The sequence below is a fragment of the Anarhichas minor genome, unplaced genomic scaffold, assembly GCF_050575085.1.
Source record: "Anarhichas minor isolate MPS153535 unplaced genomic scaffold, ASM5057508v1 ptg000010l, whole genome shotgun sequence".
NCBI lineage: Eukaryota > Metazoa > Chordata > Actinopteri > Perciformes > Anarhichadidae > Anarhichas > Anarhichas minor.
Genome location: NW_027466456.1, coordinates 12,940,195 through 12,959,653, shown reverse-complemented (window position 1 = coordinate 12,959,653; position 19,459 = coordinate 12,940,195). Strand labels below are relative to the sequence as shown.

At 44.1% G+C, this 19,459-nt stretch overlaps 1 protein-coding gene across 1 annotated transcript; it reads right to left on the bottom strand.

The window, feature by feature from the left end:
* Positions 1 to 1,023: 1,023 nt before the first annotated feature.
* Positions 1,024 to 18,832, bottom strand: crb1 (crumbs cell polarity complex component 1). The gene is made up of 13 exons (XM_076088654.1): positions 18,643 to 18,832; positions 15,227 to 15,463; positions 14,154 to 14,349; positions 13,891 to 14,030; positions 13,364 to 13,546; positions 10,921 to 11,886; positions 9,750 to 10,300; positions 9,353 to 9,518; positions 7,586 to 8,525; positions 6,926 to 6,970; positions 6,112 to 6,234; positions 5,773 to 5,899; positions 1,024 to 1,242 (listed from the first exon to the last, which is right to left on the bottom strand). Exons 1-13 carry the CDS (start codon positions 18,716 to 18,718, stop codon positions 1,024 to 1,026), a joined length of 3,969 nt encoding a protein of 1,322 aa, XP_075944769.1. The 5' UTR covers positions 18,719 to 18,832.
* Between the last annotated feature and the right edge of the window lie 627 nt (positions 18,833 to 19,459).

Here is a 19,459-nt window from a genome sequence, read left to right as displayed (position 1 = left end):
TATTCTGTCGGGACAGTTTGGAAAGTCAAGTGGAAATGTTCACTGAAAATAAATCAAAACTGGCAACAAGAGCTAGAGCTAGAAAGGTGTTCTCCAGCAGTAAATACACACGGTTACGTTCATGAATTTTAAGTATAGGTCTCGTGATATTCTATATTTTTCTTACTGTGAACAAATCCCATGAAAAGACCAATACAAACACCGAGTTGATTTTACTAACAAGTTTAGCCTTTTACCTCCGAGCCATAGAGCTCCTTTATGGTTCCACGTGTTCCTTCACTATGATTCAGGGCACTGTAGTTCATCTTGAGCCAATCACACAAACACTGTCCTGTTGAAGTAAATACTCACTTGAGCACCAAATGTGTATTAATCCTCTGCTGAAAATAGTCCCCTCTAAATGAACAGTTTACTTCTGTTTGAGTAATGTTTGCTTAAAAACTACAGTTTCCAAATATCGAAGAGAATTACTGAGCCTTTTTCAGTCTTCAGTTTGTTTTTTGAACGACAGACTAACCAATCGTTGCTTTCGATCACTCCGTGACAATAAGAAAAACATAGGATACCACCAGCCTTCTCCTTTAAACGAAGCACGTTCTGACTCATTCTGCCTGTTTCTAGATGACGCTTTAACACAATGTTCTTGTGCGTCTCAAATTCTGCCACGATTTTCCTTTTCAGTGCTCACCGGTCCATCAATCCTAAAAAATATGGATCAGACACAACCTGTGGCAGACCCGATACGTTCTGAGCTAAAACTCTTTCTGCATTTTGATGGATGTACTCCTGGGTGGTGAAGCCAGGTGCAGAACATCACAGGAAGATGGATGCAGCACTGGGATATATACGATTACACAGAAATAGTGTCACGAAATCTCAGACAGTCTTCCAGCCTGTGAAGAAAGACAGCAGTAATTTAAAATGGAGGTACTGTGAGGGGGAAGACCATGTTTACATGCAGGCTGTATTTCTAGCAGCTCCTTCATTACCACCCTGCATGTAAACACAGCCCCCGCCTGCAGCTCATATGAGTCTCTCCATAGGCGGCGGCTGGGTGATGCTCCACATCTCCACCCGGGATCCCTCCTTCTCCTGCCGGCTGGGACTGTAGGTGCCGTGGGTGGCACGGCGATTTAGCGCCACCACCAGGCTGACGGAGGCGAGGATGAGAACCAGCAGCAGGACGACAGACGCCAGACTGATGGACAGTAAGAGGTCAGAGGTCAAACCCTCAGCGGTCAACTGGAGGGAAAGAGACAAATGTTTTGTTTTAAAGAACCTCATTCACATGATACATTGTTTATTTCTGTCTCTCTCTCACTCTTACACACACACACACACACACACACCCTCACACACACTTCTCCTCTCCTCACTGCTTTACACTACACCAGGCGCTCCACGCGAGCTGCCAAAGTGCTGATGGATGTGTTTCCCAGCTCAGCAGGTGGGTTGAGACCACCAGGAGCCTCGAGTTGCCGCGGACTGAAACCTCCCTCCGTCTGCCGCCTCTCTCGCAGTTTGGCAACGGCCAGCGCCAGCCCCAGCATCACCACTATCGCCAGGCAAACCAGACACGGTGCCAGCACGGCAGCCACCCGCAAGCTGTATGGAGCACGCTCCGTCTGTGGATCACACACACACACACACACACACACACACAGAGGCAAGATGCTGCCTGATGATCCCATTAGCATGAACACCACCAGAAACTCACTCACACACCCAAAAATAGCTCATACTACCCTGCATGCAAACACAAATTTCTGACCTCGCAAGTCAAACCCTTCCGAATCAAGCTTCCAGTGCAGCCAGTGAATGATTGGTGACGTTCATTAACCAGCGGCAGATGCACTTACGTCAGTAGTTCTGGTTGGTGTGATAGTCGTGACACTCCGAGTGGCAGCTACAAGGTTACCGACAGCTGTAAGTATCACTCCATTACACTTCACATTGCGGCTGACAACATCTTCATAACTAGAGCCTCTTACTGAGCTCGTCAGGTCACACGAGACTATGAAAATAGGAATCTCAGAAGTCAGCAAACTTTACACTGAGCAATCAACATGGAAACGTAATTCTTATAAAAATACAACCATCCATATCCTGAGGCAAAAAATAACTTATGCACTCACGCTCGACGCTGTAGACATTACACTTTCTTTCCCTTGCTACAGGCTTTGTTGACTCCTGGAAAGTGCTTACCTGTCACTGCAGCAGAGTTGGCTGTCAGAGTGAGTGTGACACAAGCGAGCCGGAGCAGCCTGAAGCCAGGACCCGCCATCAGTCACCGACTGCCACACACACAGACACGGAAATGTCTAACTAACCAGTCTCTAAGGTACAAGGTAAGGCCACCCTGAAGCCTCGGCAGAGCAGCTACACACACAGAGAGACGGCAGCAGTGCTTCCTTGCTGTCAGCACTATCAACCTGCTCCGTGTGTGTGTGTGTGTGTGTGTGTGTGTGTGTGTGTAGGTGTGTATGTAGGTGCCTGCCAGATAAGCTGCTCTCATACGTTTCTGTGAAGCAGACCAAACTTCTGTGAATGCCACCAGCTCTCTGCTGAAACTGCACTTCAGCGCCAGATGCTGCTGTTTTTCGCTGGCGAAGCACATTTCTCCCTCTCTGCTTCTCTCAAAGGATGGCCATATCAGTGCCGACACTGAAAAACTGCTTCCCATTCCCTCCCCCTCTTTTCCTTACCATGAGGGCTACCTGTGCTTGCAAAGGACACTCACACGCATACATACACACAGACGGAAAATACTAAAATAATCATACAAAAATACGGGACGGAAGAGAGGACGCAAGTTTACGAGAGAGGAGTGCAACTGCACACTGACCTCATGGTCAAAGGGAACATGGCTTGCTACCATTCACACACTGAAGGCTGAGGTCGGGGCGTTGTGAAGGCCAGTCAACTTCTTCCAGATCAAATTCTGAAAACTATTTCTTCACGAACGGATATAGGTTTCCCCTTTTTAAACAATTGTCAGGTGCCCATACAAACATCGAAACTGTTTTTTGCTTTAATCATTCCACTGGATCATAGTGGCCCGTTATAAGAATCCTTCCTAATGTGATTCCTGTGTAAGGGGTGGGGTACAAAATAGGACAAAAGGATAATTAAATAGACAGTATGAACAGGAAGAATGATTACAGCAAGCAAAACATGTTTAAATGTTCATATAGGCACCTGTCTATTGTTTGAAAAATGGGAAACCTATCCTTTAATAAAGAAATAGCTTCCAGAATTTGATGTGGAAGAAGTTGATTGACCTGCACGACGGCCCGACCTCAGCATCAGTAGGTGAATGGGAGCCATGTTTCTTTTGACCATGTAGTCGGTATGCGGTTGCACTCCTCTCTCATAAACCTGCGTCCTCTCTTCCATCTTGTGTTTTTTGGGGATTTTTTTGTTTATTGTGAACCTATCCTTTAAAGGTGCAAGATACCAGATTGGGAGTATTTTGATTGCTTCTCAACTGCTCTCAACATGGCGAAGGCGAGCCGGCGGCTCACAGCAAACGGTGGCGGGAGTGCTGACAGAGCAGGAAAAGTGTTTACCTGAGGGGGAACCGGAGGGTGGGTGCTACGCTTCCACGACCAAGCTGTCAGACGGGACGGCGCTATCAGCTCTAACCGCCATATGACAACAGTGTAGAGCAGCGGCCGTGAGCTAACCAGCTGGTCACTAACATGCACTAAAAGCACGCACGGCTATGTTAGCAAAGCGAGGATCATGAAAAAGCAACACACATAGAGGAAGAGCAACTTCATTCTTTGCTCAGGTTGACATTAGTTTTATTATATCTTTACAAAGCTAATAGCTGTTTGCTGCCATGTTAATGCTCTGAATGTATTCTTGGTTTTTGCTCAGGGGAACTGTCATGTTCAATGGTAGGAAAGCCTTCCCTATACTGCCTGCGCACCCCAAACACTGACAAATAACCTCACACCAGCAGCACAATGCAGCACTGTGCGTATGCTCTGTGTTTGACTCGTTGTGTGTCTATGATCTCGGGCTATTCTGGGATCTACTCACACTACATCTCGTTACGAGAGATCAAGTGTCTATGTTTGGCGTCAGGGTAGCCACCTGACTTCGGCCTCCGCTCCGTTACTCACAAACACACACCGACACACAGTTAGGAAATCAATGAAAGGATTTGTACAGCAGTTAACCTTCAACTGGGGTTCGTCGGATAGAGGAGAAAATGGAGGGAAGAAATTGGAAATTAAAGCAAAACGTGTGGCGATGAAAAAGGAAAAATAGTTGAACAAAATGAAAAGAGGACAGAAGACAGACAAAGGCTGATACGATTGTTTTTTTAATTTGACAACAACAAAGACAGAGACTGGATTTAAACCGAGACAAGACATGAGGACAGAACATGATGAAGGAAAGACAGACAAACAACAAGTTACCGTCAAACATGGATCATCCAGCATGATGTCAGCACAATGAGACTAAAAGACACAATCAAGTCCTTGGGGAACAGAGATTGATTTATAGTGTTATGAAATGTTGACCACAACAGCATGGTGAATGTTGATAAGTACCGTTTAAGCAGAGCCGCAGAGAATTTTAGGCTTTAAATATCTTTGCCTCAGTCAGGAAGGTTTAGAGACGGAAACTTCTTCTTTGGGTACAAAACAACACACAGCAGTCAGTCAGTCAGTCAGTCAGTCACCACGGCGCTCTGAATGCACATCAAGAACAAAGTTAGACATCTTGTCGTCTTCTAGCCCCGCGAGGTGCTTTTGTAGCTACAACACTGCTTTTGATAGTTCACACATCCATCCGTGTGGAGCACCCAAAATCCAGTTCAGACAAGAGTGACAGGATATCTTCAATGAGAAACATTATAAATAAAACATATTCTATAATGTTCTTCGCTGCTTCAGAAAGTGATTTTTTTGAATGTCGACTATCCTACCCTTTAGACCACAGTAACGATATTGCACTGTTTATTTGATTATTTATTAGTCAATTAACTGCCAACAAGTTTAATAATTAATTAATTAATTAATAAGATTAAACTTTGAAGTGAGTTAAGATGCAATTCTCTGATTTCATATCGTTTCAAATTGAAGTCTTTATTTAAGTTTTGGACTTCGGTCAAAACAAGCCGTTTGAGTGTAGTACTTTAGTTTTTAATCGATAAGTCAAATAATCAAGACAATAATAAACAAATGAATTGATAATGAACATGATTAGTTACAACCCTAATGTGTAATTTGTGGGTGTTGGTTTTGCGAGAAATTATTGCATCTGTGTTCTATAGCTACTTAAATAAGTCAAATAAATTGAGTAATATAGTAAATTACTATACTGAATAAGGTGCTTCTGATGACTAAAGTATCATTTTAAGGCACAGAAACAGCTCTGTGGTACCAATAAGCTCGTCAAACTAGAGAAAACCCGAATGTTTGCAGCGTGCTCTCATAAAATACCTGCTGATCCCTCGTGCTTTGTATTGGAAACCACTGGTCATCCTCATCTTTTATGATCAATCAATCACCCGCACACATTCACTGACAAACTTGCAAACCCTATTCTGCACCCACTTTTCTCAGTCCCAAAGAGAAGTGCAGAGATACACGCGCCTGCACACACACACACACACACACACACACACACACACATTCAGTCATTGCCTCCCCAGTCCACCTCCGGCTCGTCGTCCAGCCTGAGGATGAGGTAAGAGAGCAGCTGGAAGAGGTTCTGCCACAGCAGCACCGCCACGTAAAAGTAAATGTCGCTTACGTCCGTCTGACACGTGATTCCAGCGAAGCTCATGTCGCACACGCACATAAACTGGTTGATGAGGTTGCGGCAGTAGCCTCCATTCAGACAGGGGTTGGACCTGCACTCGTCCACCTCCTGCTCACACCTAACAACACAGAGTCACAGTGCAGTCAGGGACACTCATGTGAAGGAAGTTACCGCTTACAGCAAATAGTCACACAGTACGTTCTGAAGAAGAAAGGGCTCTGCTCTTTGAGGGAGCTCTCAAAGAATCCGAGCTCTGCTGGGAGAACTGCATTTTACTTATGTACAGGTAGGCCTTTCATTTAGTAATATTAATATTGTTTTCTTTCCTACCGGTGTCCAATGAAGCCAGGTTGACAGTCACAGTACAGCTCTCTGTCAGTGCAGTTGCCTCCATTGAAGCAGGTGTAGTTTCTGATGTCATCGCCGCACACAGAAACAGGCAGCTTAGGCCGTCTGGTTACAGGAGACAGGCAGACATGTAAGAGGGTTAATACATGTGTTGTTCGTTAGTACCAGAGGTATTGAGGCCTTCAGCAGGTCATGTTCAGCAGAGTTTGACGTTTTTTACGTCTGCCGGAAGGAGAAGGATCAGCCAAGCAGGAGCTGTATTGTTCAGCTTCCTGCTGCTCCCCACAGGGGAGACAAACAGGCTTAGGAGAGGACCGGGTTAATAACATGAAAGTCCTCCGGCCACTATTCACCAGCAGGAGGTCAAATCAAATGTACGGGAATGAAAAAGCCAATCGTTTATCTTTGGCCTCTTTAACCTTGTGTTGTGCCCGAAGCACAGCTGTTCTGTTCCAAAATGTTATTTATCTGTTGTCAATTCATCCATCAATGGTTACAAAATACTGTATTTGTTACTTTGGAAAGCGTACAATTTTTGGAGGTGAAGTTTTATTTTTGGAGGAATCATTTTGAACTACAGCTGTCACTCATTTGAAACAGTCGGTATCTCATTTAAAGACAAAACGATGTCACAGGCAGTGTTAATATTAGCTTTGCTTGGCATTTTGTTGCACACAGCCGAACAAAAAAACAGGCGACATCGTACATGACATTTGAGAGATGAATATCTAACAGGAAACAAATAGCTAACACCTGAGAAATAGGAAAGAAAGAAGAAAAAAAAAAAAAAGCTTACTTTTTTTTGACAACAATGTACCACGGAATTTCTTCAATGCGTTCACTGGAGAGAAACAGAAAGAAAGACGGGGAAAGGGGGTAGAAAGAGACACAAACAAGAGACGCAAACAAAAAAAGAAGTCATTTTGATGAAAACTTTACAGCGTCGATGTTCCCAGCAAAAGGTGATGTGCAGCTTGTCTTAGCGAGACACTTGCAAAAGGTTTTCCTTGTGCAAAAGAGACCAAATGCAAGAGGCTGTGTGTTTACAGGATAAATGCTCGGAGGCGTTCCCCTGCTGGTTCTCCGAGGCAAACGGTAGATGACAGGGGGTGTGTGTAGTGAGACACCACAGCAGACTGAGGCCTTTTCTGCCTGACACTAGAATAGCAATGCAACATCTGAGACGCTCGCAGCAGGCGTGGTTGAAATGCTGAACAGAGGCAGCGATGTGGAGACATTTACATTGAAGGACTTTATTTGTGTTGTAGTGCGGTCCCTTGTTTGTGCAAATTGGAGCATTTATTTGTGTATTTTGTGTTTAGTAACTAAGCTCCCAAAACTCTTAATAGAAGAGAAAAGTTTTCTTCAGAGCATACAATATTTATCTGTCAATGTTTCACACAAGCCTGTGACTACGCTGTTTTATTCTATTATACTAGTTATATTCTGAACTCACCTGCAAAGGGGTCCAGTGTAGTTCTCATGGCAGAGGCAGGCGTACCTGTCTGGCCCATGCAGACAGGTGCCTCCATGGGCACACAGGTGATGCTCACATATATCCACCTCCTCATCACAGTCCTCCCCTGCGTAGCCGGACTCACAGGTGCACTCGTAGGTCAGCCCGTTCACGCTGCAGTTGCCGTGAGCGCAGGGACTGGAAGCGCAGGTGTCGCTGAAGAAGCCGCAGCGTCTCCCGGCCCAGCCTTCGGCACAGCTGCAGTTGTAGGTGTTGAAGAGGTCCTGGCACTCCCCTCCGTTCAGGCAGGGGTTGGGCTCGCACACGGGGCCCCCGCTGCAGCCGAGGAGCGGTGGTTGCTGTGATGTCGGGATGAACTGCTCCTCCTGCAGGCGTGGGAGGTTCACATCGGAGGAGCCAAAGTAAGGCAGGGCAATGCCACCTAGCTCTACTGTGCTCAGGCACCCGACTAGGGACCATCCAGCGTCAGGGGCCAGGCCCCCTAAGAAGATGTCCACCCCCTGCCTGAGGAAGTTCAGGTTGCCTCCTTGGCTCCTGGAAGTGCTGGCGTCCTCTACTCCTTCATCCAGCACCAGAGTCCAGCGGGAGGTTTGTGCCCATGGCGCTGCCATGAACAGGTGGACGCTGTGCCACTCACCGTCACTAACACTCGTCCTGCTGCTGAGGCTGACCGTAGACACGCCCTGCTCTCCCTCCTCCTCCTCCTCCTCTTCGGTGGGACTCTGCAGCTCCATGACGAGGAAACCGCCCTGGACGGAGAGTGTAATGAACGCTGAGCCCTTCTCTGCGTGGAGAATAGCTGTGTTGCGATTTCGCGTGCGTAGGTTTAGGGAGAGGTTAGTTAGGTTGCGGGATATGTGACCGTTTCCCCGGTAGGACAACAAAGTGCTGTCATTCAGGAAGGTTGCATTGGAGTAGCCTAGGAGATCAGAGAGAATATATGTTGTGTATATTTATTTACACATTTACTCGCACCATTTAAACTCTTTTGTCGGTTGGTGTCTTGATTAGATTAGGCTTTATGCATGCCGATACAACAAAGGCATTAGGCAAGAGCACAGATGTGTGATGTAAAGAAACATTAGGTGTTCTTACAGCATGCCATTGAGCTGTTTTATAACACTGCAATCCATTTAGGCAACAAGATGGGGTCATCTGTCCGAAATATCCGTAACAAGCAGGTATCCTCGAGTTAATCACTGTACATGTGTGGTTCACGAGAGGCAACCCATGCAAATCATCACTAATCCCAAGAAAAATAAGGATAAGCTGGCCTAAGGCCAATCATGCTTTACGGGGCACATAGAATATACTGTGTGGGCAGATTGAGGCCAATAGGCCTATATAATCAAGCATGTTGTGTCATTCGGTTACATAGTGGCCAATTAAGTCAACAATGACCGATTCCACAAACAAGGTCAAATATTAGGTAACGTAGCCTAAATTTAATGTAAGTCTAAAAGGTAAACGACTTTGTGTCTGGGTTTAAGAGCTTTTATGTAACTAAGAAATGATGTAAAGTAGAACAAGGCAACACACTTTACTACTATGGAAGTCCATTAAGTCGTTATAATCAGGAAGTATATCAAAATAATGACTTAGTGTCTCAAAATGATGAGAAGGTTTCTCATTATTTTGAGATAATAAATCATTAAAATAACTTACAAGATCTTCATTTTTTCTCAAACAACGTGGACGTTTAAAACGCTCCTGCTTAAAACTGCTGAAATTCTAGACACCACTTACATTCATATCCCCGGTTCAGCATCCTGCACTCTGAGTCTGTGGGGCAGGGGGACAGCTCGCACCACCTGACCTCTTCACAGCGCGGCCCTGCTGTCTTGGGAGGGCAGGTGCAGGTGAAGTCATCCCACATGGAGTAACACATCCCACCGTTGAGACAAGGGTTCGTCTGAGGAGGAAACATTGACACAGGCGCTTACTTTTACCAAATAACATCTGATGTCCTTGCACTTTATATGACATGTAACTATGTATGAATTGTATCGGAATGATTTCCTGGTCATGAGTGAGGTCTCAATTTAAGCAGGATTTTAAGTTTTTTTAAATCCATTTCTGCATGCCGTGAACCAGCTCACACTAAAGAGTGAGAACAAGGTTGACAAAGTTCAAAGAAACTCACACCACAGGCATTGTCCCCTGTACATCCAGCAGTCACATTTTCCATGAGCTCCCGAAGATAAGATCTCACTGAGGTGTCCAACCCAAAGAACTGCAGCCGCCTGTCGTTGATCCTCAGGTCCTGGATACAGCCTTTAAAATATCCACCAAACACTGAAGTGGTCCAACTGTCCAACAGGCCTCCCACATACACAGTATGTCCTGCTTGGACATTGACTGTCCTGACTTCCACGACACCCTGTTTTTGAGCGTCTACATACAGAGACATACGATGCTCCACCACCTGTACACTCACAAAGTGGACTTCCCCATCGTCAATTGCACTCTGCGCCTTCAGACTCTCAAGGTTATTCAGCTGAACTGTGACCTTGCCGTTCTCCAGCCACATGTGCAGGTACTGAGTGCTGCTGTTGGCGAGCGCCAGGAGGAGTCCGTGGTGCCTCCGTGTACGCAGGAAGAGGGAGATGGAGAAGTCGTCATCCAGATCATCGGTGGCAGTGAACGCTGCATAACTGTGAGAGTCCTCATTCCCGAAGCGTGCGGTCACGTGTTCTGCAAAAAGGGGAAAATATAAGAATAAGATGAAACAAGAAATGTTTCAGGTTAACGATGAGAGAGAAGTGACTTGGCTCGGTGTCAACATTAAGAAAACAAATCCTTTCAGCTTGGCCAGCATGCATGTTCAAAGTAACTGAAGTGACAAATTCAAACTACAACTTTCTATTTCTTATTTAGATTCTGATGTTTTCTGATTACAGTATTCTACTATCTACATTTTCCTTGCATGTTCTGTGTGTTTCCAAAATAGATTCCCCTGTATCCTTAATCCAGTGCGTCAGATAAGAGGATCTCATGCCTCCGTCCTTCACTGTGGCTTTTGATTGGCCTCATCTCTACCCCCTTATTCTGTTACAGCAACTGAGGATGTTATCTAATTACCCACTTAAGAAATTTGGTGAAAATGACCTCGTACCCTTTCATGAAAACTCTATTATCTCTATCTCAAAAAGTCCTGTTTCTGCATTTGATGATTATCGGTACCAAACTTTTCCTTACATTTCTTTTGTTTAAGGGGACTACTAGCAAAAAAACTATACATTCTCCCATTATTTTACTCTGCGTTGCTGCTATTTGACCTGTTGAAGTCAATTATTTCATAGCTGTGAACATACCCTCCTCACAGTCCTGCCCCTCATAAGGCCTCAGGCATCGGCACTGGTAGCTCTGCCACAGGTTGACACACTCGCCTCTGTTTTGGCACGGCACGTCCAGGCAGCGGTCCCTGTGGCTGCAGCCAGGGGACACATTAACAGCATAGTCGCTCAGCCAATCCTCTGGGACCACGAGCTGCCAGTCCACAAACACATCCCGCATGCAGCCAATAAATGCTGGAAGTGGAGAGTCCTCACTGTGGCCGTTTGACTCCTGAAGCACTCCTCCAATGAAAGTGTCCTGAGGAGATGACGCCAGCATGGCCAGGGTGCTGTGGACTTGGGCCACCTTGTGGCACCACTGGCTCCTACAGCTCCCAGCATCATCCAAGAGTGTCAGACTGAGCATCCCACTTCTGAGCACAGCCTTCACAGAATGCCATTCTCCATCTGTGACATTGTGTGGAATCTCCAGGACCTGGTTTGGGCTTTCTGCCTCAGCCCCAGCAGAGGCGTCCTTCTTCAGTGAGAGACGAAGCTGCCCTTCGTCCAGCTCCAGGCTCAGCAGCAGCCCCCTGCTGTTGCGCTGGAACAACAACGCTTTGGGCAGAGTAGTCTTGAAGCTTAGGGTGATGTTGCAGGACTCTACGGTGTCCACCAGGGGACTCTGCAGCAGCAGGTAGCCTCTGCGTTCAAAGGACAAGGTGGTGGGGGTCTGACAGAGGGGTCCAGTGTGACCAGGTGAGCAGGAACAGGTGTATCCCTGAGTCCCATCCAACAAGAAAGGAGAGCAGGAGCCTTGGTTCTGGCATTCATGTCCCTCACAGCCCACTAGCCTCGCCTCACAGTTTACACCTCCATAGAGGACACCATCAGGACTCTGTTGGAGGCAGTGGCAAACGTAGCCCTCAACATGGCTCTCACACCTGCCCCCATTCTGGCAGGGAATGGGATCACACTGGTTTATCACCTCCTGGCAGAGGGAACCTGTCAGCAGAAAAATATAAAGTCACACCAAGCCTGTGTTTTTGCAGCAAGAGAAGATACAAACCCTCCTAAACTCTGTTACTGCTGCCTTTAAACAACGTATGTACCGTGGCCTGTTTTTGATCATTCTGCTCACTGAGGAGGGAATCGTTGTCATTATTCCTTGTTCAGTGGTCTTGTAAACAATAGATTTAGTAGTAGTAGTGTTTACTACAAACAAGTCACATTCATACACTTATTATGGGGGCAAGTTACATAAACAAAACAAAGGACATGTGCCCAGTTTTTTCTCCCCTTTTCTTCCATATTTTGCCAACGCATGATATGTATATCATGGTTCTTGTTTTATCAAATTTCTTTGGTGCCTTGGATACACTTGCCAAGTCAAGTTACCACCATACCCAACTATTACTTATCCATGTGTTATCTTTACCACGTTGTCTGTCTGCTTGTTTCTGTTTGTCTCCAGAAATCTTGTCATGTGTTGGGTGCTGTCAGCATTTAAAATGTGTACAGTAGACAAATGGTGAGATTTAAAAGCTTAAACAAATGCACATAAGGAGTACAGCATACTGTAGAAAAATACAGTAACAACAGGCGTATTAGTTTTATATCGGTAAAAGAAAAGATAACAAAACACAGGAATTAAATACTTATTACGTAATGATATGCTAAATATCTATTTATACAGGAATGTCTTCTGATGTTACCTGTTCCAAGCAACAAAATCCCCCAAATCCATGGTGCGGGTGTCCACATCATGCCGTCACGTTGTCCCCCAGGATAGCCTCAAACTTGTCTAACTGCACCATATTGGTTTGTGTACGTACATGCCATTCCAGTGGAGGTCTGCTCTGTTTCTACTTCTCTACAACAACGTAGGGCTGAGTAGCTCCAGTCAGGAGACCAGCAAAGCCAGATCCTGGGGATTAAACTAATGCTATTTAGCCACCTTACTGAGTCAGTGCCACAGCGACTGGCAGAGAGACAATTTTTAGAACACAACTCTCAGCAGCTCACAGTCTTACCTCATTGTTCGATCAAGTCTTGTGTAAGCAGAAAAAACAGGATTTTCTGCTTTTGCAACTGAAGTATAATTGGATGTAACATCCCTGCAACAATGCAAAGCTTCTCTGGGCATCAATGCACCAACAATATACTCTGAATATGTAAATGTCATTATATGGAGTATTATCAATTGTAAACATCATTCAAATTAAAACTCGTACATAAAGTTGTGTGACTATAGCATCTTTCATTTATTTTAAAAAAATGGCAACATGCCAAAGGCAGAGATACTGAGATCACCCTTCTAGTTGTGTATATAGCTAAACATTCCCATTTCTGATTTACCCAGTCACCCTGCTGTTGCTCCAACCAGAAACTGCTCATTCCCTTGATCAGACACCTGACTGCACACAATGTGAGATCTGCGTAAGCCATAATGAATTCAGTTTGGTTAATCAGAACAGATTACCAGTCGATCCTAGAGGACAGCTGCAGATGTAGCCTGCAGCATGCTGCTGGTCATAGTGTTCAGGAAGCAGAGGCTCGCTGCCGTACAGAACCTGCCACGACCTCTCAATGCAGCGGCCTCCATGCGTGCAGGGGTTGCTGCCACACTCATTGATGTCAATATCACACTGGCGCCCCTCAAACCCTGGAATGAGGAAGTCGGATAGTGTTTCTGATGGCAATGATACGTAGGATTGACAACACACAGTAGATCGATTAAGTAAAAAGGGTCAGAATTTGAGTTTGTATGCAGCTTCATGCAGTCGTTATCTTGATAATGACTGGTGTCAACCGCGGTTTTCAGTATACGTCTGTCTTTGCAGCACTTGTCTCGTTCTCTGTTTGCAAATTCATTTCTAACTTCTTGATCTTACCTCCACCCGTTTCTCTTACCCAACTACCCAGTGTCTCTAAACTCTCCTTTAAAACCCTGTTACTCAGAAATGCAATCTTTTCCCTGTTAGCTGAGTGAGAAGGTGCTTCGTGTACCTGGCCAGCATTCACAGCTGTAGTTGCCCTGGTTGTCCTTACAGATGGCGCTGTTGAAGCAGGGCTCAGAGAGGCACGGTGGCAGTGGTGTCTCACAGAGTCTGCCAGTGAAGGCTGTGTGAGAGCAGTCACAGCTGTAGCTGAGAAAATCACATTAGAATATTTACCGTATTTCTTCAAGTCTGTGTGAACAGGTTTAAAATGATTTTATAGAACAATTTTGCTATAATAAACTATTTCCAACGACTGTCTGGGCCACTTACTCATTCTCCGCATCTACACACAGAGCCCCATTTTGGCACGAATGCTCTTGGCACTCGTCAACGTTGATTTCGCATCGATGTCCTTGGAAACCGGGCCGGCAGGTGCAGGAGAAGCCACGGACGTAGTCCTGGCAACTGCCGCCATTGAGACATGGCTGTGATTGACACTCATCAATCTGAACCTCGCAAATGGCCCCTGTAAACATCAAAGCAGTTCAGATGTCAGAGGGCGAGTGAGCCTGCTACACAGACTGAGGGCAGGGGCCAAAGATGAGCAAAGCTTTCATGTGTGCTGGCTGTGATCATGAGTGGACTGCTCACAGCAATGCTTTCTGCAGCTGTTCGCAATTTTAAAAACAGTGCATTGTAGGCAATATATGTTTGAATGCATCCCTGCACAAAAAGAAAAACCGTATGGTCTTCGTGCAATGTAGAAGAAAGATGATGAGAATGAAAGTTTAAGGTGAATAAGTACAACTATAACAAGACATGATTTAGACTGCCTAAATGTAGTAAATGTACAATTAAATGAGTCACTAAATCTATTTTGCCTGTGTCATAATGCTATCAGGCTAGATTTTGTTTTATATTGGAAATAATATTAATATAAATAATAAAAGAATATAAAATAAAGATAAGACCCAGACATCCAGAAAAAGAATAAAGTTAAACTACATCCTAGTAAGAGATTGAATGAATCATCATATTAGATGCTGTTGGTTGAGGTTTTCAGAGTTACTCTTTACTTCTCCAAATTGCTTTAAAAATAATCATAAATCATATTGAACTCTCACTTGACCAGACTTCTTTGAAAACAAGAGTCTACAGTCACGTTAGCAGCTCTTTAACAACATGACCTATATGTTCAACCCCATTCAACATTTCACACATTTGTTCAAATTCATCCAAAACAGAGGTTAGACATTTGCACCTGTAAGCACCGTCGTTTTCTCTGTTAATCTGAAATGGCCAGGAATCCTTTTCATAAAGCCCTTTGTCAATTCAGCATTGAAATGATGTGGTCTCACTCTTAAGGTGCTCTGAGGAGACCTAGCACCGTTACTTCCACTCACCAGTGAACCCAGGAGAACACAGACAGGAGAACCTGCCCACTCTGTCCACGCATGTGGCTCCGTTCCAGCAGGGCTGTGAAGCACACTCGTTCACGTCAATCTGACAGCGAGCGCCCTGGAACCCCGGCACACAGAAGCACGAGTAGCCGTCCCCGCGGATTCTGCATATCGCCCTGTTTTGACACGGGTTTGGAGCGCACTGGTCCACTGGGGAAGGCAGCCTGTCAGGAGATGCACCTATGAACAGATCACATTTAGAAATATTGATCTCACAGAATATCATTGCTCTCTGTACTTAGACTGAAAAAAAACCTTTGTCATTCCTCTTGAATTGCAATATGCTACTTCTCATATTGATTCATTTAGTCTTGAAGCAAGACAATAGTTTGTTACAACTAAAAGAACATTAGTGACTTATAATTAAAAATGCCCTCTACTCTATAACATCTGGTTGTTTCTACTTTACTGTGAAAATGATCTAATTATTAAGCGTTAGATTTGTACAGTTGCTGCCTTTTGTTGAGCTTTGATAAAAACAACCCAGCAGCTGTCGGTACAAGGGCTTTCAATTTAAGAGCCTCTCAAGGCGTCATGGCCGACTGCCATGGTAACCAATTACACTGTTTGGCTTCAGTGTTCAATCTATTTCCATGGTGACCGCATCTGACCGAGGATTTGAAGCATTTACTTCTTTACACTTAATGGTGTGTTTTGATCAGCAGGACATTAAGGCCACGCTGCTCTGGGTTTAGGTCTCATTGCTGTCAATGCATGCTCTACATACTAATTAGAGGATCAGCACTTCATCCTCCCCAGTGACAACAATGAAAAGCAGTTATTCTCGCTCTGTGTATGACTTAATCATGTGCGTCTTAAAAATAGTGTTGTTTTTTTTGTTATTTGATTTTGAACTTTCCATGATCATAAAATGTATCACACATTTAGAAAAGAAAAAACAAATAATATTGCATTTCAAGGATTCTCATCTCATCGGAGACAGAACTCTACTGCACCTCATCTTTCATATGCAAACAAATAGAAAGAGACTGTTTTTGGTCACTAAATAAACAGAACCGCCCACGAGATCCGAACTTTAAATTAAAGTTCACAACTTCCCTGTAAATGTAGACTCCACTTTCCTTGCAAAAATGGACATTTGTTTGTTAATTATAAGCTTTATAAAATAGCTGATACTGTGGATTTCTAGGAAAACTGCTATTTCAAACCTTAAAATGTCTATGATTTATATTAAAAATTGTATATTTAAGGAAGTTATGGGAATGTGCAGTTGTATAGTATTTTCTATAATCTTGGTTAATTTCTTAAATCTCAAAAATACAACTGCCTTTTATTAAGAATAGTTCTGGGAAACAACCTTAACTCCTAAACCCCCTTAAACATCAATAATATAGAATATTTAATAAGAATTCTGCTTTTGGGTATTCCAACACTTAACCAAAGTTTTTTCATACTTACACTGAGTAAAATATTTGAACTCATGATGTCATTGGCCATGACTGCATTATTACATCGGATCGACATATTCTAGATAACGTGAGTATATTGATTTGAGCAACGTGAGGCGGCACATCATAATGTTATGAAGATGTACCCACGAGTGTGTCATGCAAGATCTGAAGCGTTAAACAGTTTCACTGTGACCTGAAAAACAGACTTCTTGAGAACCTCAATCCTGTGATGATGCAATGCGTATTGCTTCACTCTTCCTGACGAATATCATGCTTACCTTGAGACTTGCCCCCTACAGCTTTTACAAATGCAAGAAAGCATCAAAGACCAATTGCTACCACGAGGCATCTCACAATTGCCATACTCCAGGCAGAACGAATGGGACCAGCTCAGAGACAGCAACCCTCGTAATTTATGGAATGTGCATAAGGGGCCACAGATGCACGATGCCACAAAAAGGCGGCTTCAAATCAGCTGGAAAAGTGTTGCGTCTGTTCGATGATAATCAGACTGAATCACGTCTGAAAGTCTGTTTTGCATGATGGGTGCAAGAAAGAGTCAACATCATTATGCCGCTGGGGTCACACATGTAGCCACACAGATATGAAAAGAGATATTCCAGTATCCTTCACAGATGATAATGACGCACAGTAATCATGCCTCAAGAGCACAATCAGGCTGAGTGCAGACTATAAAGAAGTAAAAGAGTGCAATTACACTTGGTGCTCCATCTTCACCAACTCAGGCACCAATCTTCAGTCATTGGTGGAGGTCAATCAATTTTACAGACGGTTGGGCTTCTCCAGGAGCAGCTTATACATGTCTAGACTTGGACATGGAGGTATGGGCTGGTTGTCCCGGGGGTGTGATGGAGATCACGGGTATCAGTGGCGATGCTCTGACCATATGCCTATATCAGCTCTCATTACAACAAGGATCAGCCAGTAAATTCAGACCAGATTAGAGGCATGTTGCAGCATAGTATATATGTTATGTCTACAAAAACATAGACTCTCATAACCGTGGACAAAAAAAAAGACTATCCATGTATATTTTAGGAAACCATGAGAGGTGGTGTCTGATGTAAGATTTGCTCTTTAGTGAATCCAGTGCTCTTCAGTATTCCCCTGAGGCAGAGTTCAGACGATTCAGAGCCTGGCCTGTTGCCTGTTTGAGACACAGCCCAGCCAACCCCACATCCCCTCCCACGGCATGTACGGCTTTTTTCATATGCAAATCACTTCTAAGGGTCTTTGTTTGGTCCTATCTGAGGCCCTCGAATGGCACATGTGGGGCACCTGACAGATGCGTGTTGCCGGTGTATCTGTCTGCCTGTTTGTTTCAGTGGTGATAAGAAGACGTGTTATTGTTGGGTGTTTTGTAGAGCCACAGAGACATATAGTCCCATCACTTACCCCCCCCCCCCCCCCCATCCTCACCCCCCCCTCATGGGTCACTACGCTGCCCGCCATTGTGTTAGATTTCTTTTTGTCCATAGAAGATGTGCAAAGATTACCACAGGCAAAGATGTCAACTTTCACAGTCTTAATTGATATTCCGAGCATGGACTGTCAACATGCAAGCCAATTCTTAAACTCAGATTCAAAACACAGAAGCTGGTATCAGACTGAACACATGCTTTACTTAATTTTAAGGAAACTTTTGTAAGAAAGTATTGGAAAAATAAACGTATTAAATTTGTGTTGTAGAGCTACTTGCAGGCATGAGAGAAAACACCCTGTGGGGAATTAAGAGGATGCAAAAACAACTCAGTCTAATTCTGCAGGTGTTCAAATGCAAAAAGCCCTAAAAATCTACTTCAACACATCAACTACTGAAATCAATGTATGATGATTATACAGCTACAGATCACGTCAAACGAGACTTTTTCATGGTAAACAACTGGAACTCAACTCATAACCACGGGAGAAGAAGCAGTCACTTACCACCTATCACGAACAGTGACGAGATGAGAATAGCGCATGCAAGTAATTCAAAATTATGATAGCGAATTAAATCCATAATCGTCACAGGAAATCATCCTGATCGTTGTGTTGAAGTCTTGTCATACACGGATCTCTCCGCCTCTGCCTGCTGCGACCCATCTGTTGTCACCTCCAGATCCACTTGATGCACACTTCTCTTCTTGATGGAATAATAATAAAAAAGACCACAGCGTGGCGTTGGGCTACACACACCCTCCCGCGCGGAGCCGGGCAGTGACGAATCACACGGGAGGGAGTTAGAGCAATATCAGAAGGATGTTTAGGAATAACATTTAAACATCACATTAATGGGTTTAGATACTTATAAGAGTACTCAAATGTTGTAATTTATATGTCGGCGACATTTGACTTGAAGTCGCTAAATGTATAGCGTATGTATACAGCACGTGTCTGCATCTAGCCTACTTAAATTCAAAATATCACAATGTGATGTATTGATCTTGATATCAATTTAAATTAGACTATTAATCAATTATCTCCACCATAGAGAGCTCGAATAGAACATAAACATGGGAATGACTGAGTCAAATAATGAGTTATTTTCTGAATCGATGATTAAAATTGAATTATTGATTTAAAGAGTGTAAGAGAATGTTTGTCTTCAACATGACATTGTCCTGTAAATATTGTTTATAATGATCTCGTGGGACTTCTAGACTACATGTAGCTACACAGGGAAAAAAATACAATACATTGTAATATATATTGTGTGCTTGATTGGTTGATTAATTAATCGATTAATTAACGTATGTATTTT

Coding starts and splice junctions, on each gene's coding strand:
- crb1 (XM_076088654.1), bottom strand. CDS start 18,718: ATGGATTTAATTCGCTATCATAATTTTGAATTACTTGCATGCGCTATT. Junction 6,971..7,585: donor TACACTGGACCCCTTTGCAG/GTGAGTTCAGAA, acceptor GTTTCTCTCCAG/TGAACGCATTGAAGAAATTC. Junction 5,900..6,111: donor CCTGGCTTCATTGGACACCG/GTAGGAAAGAAA, acceptor CTGTGTTGTTAG/GTGTGAGCAGGAGGTGGACG.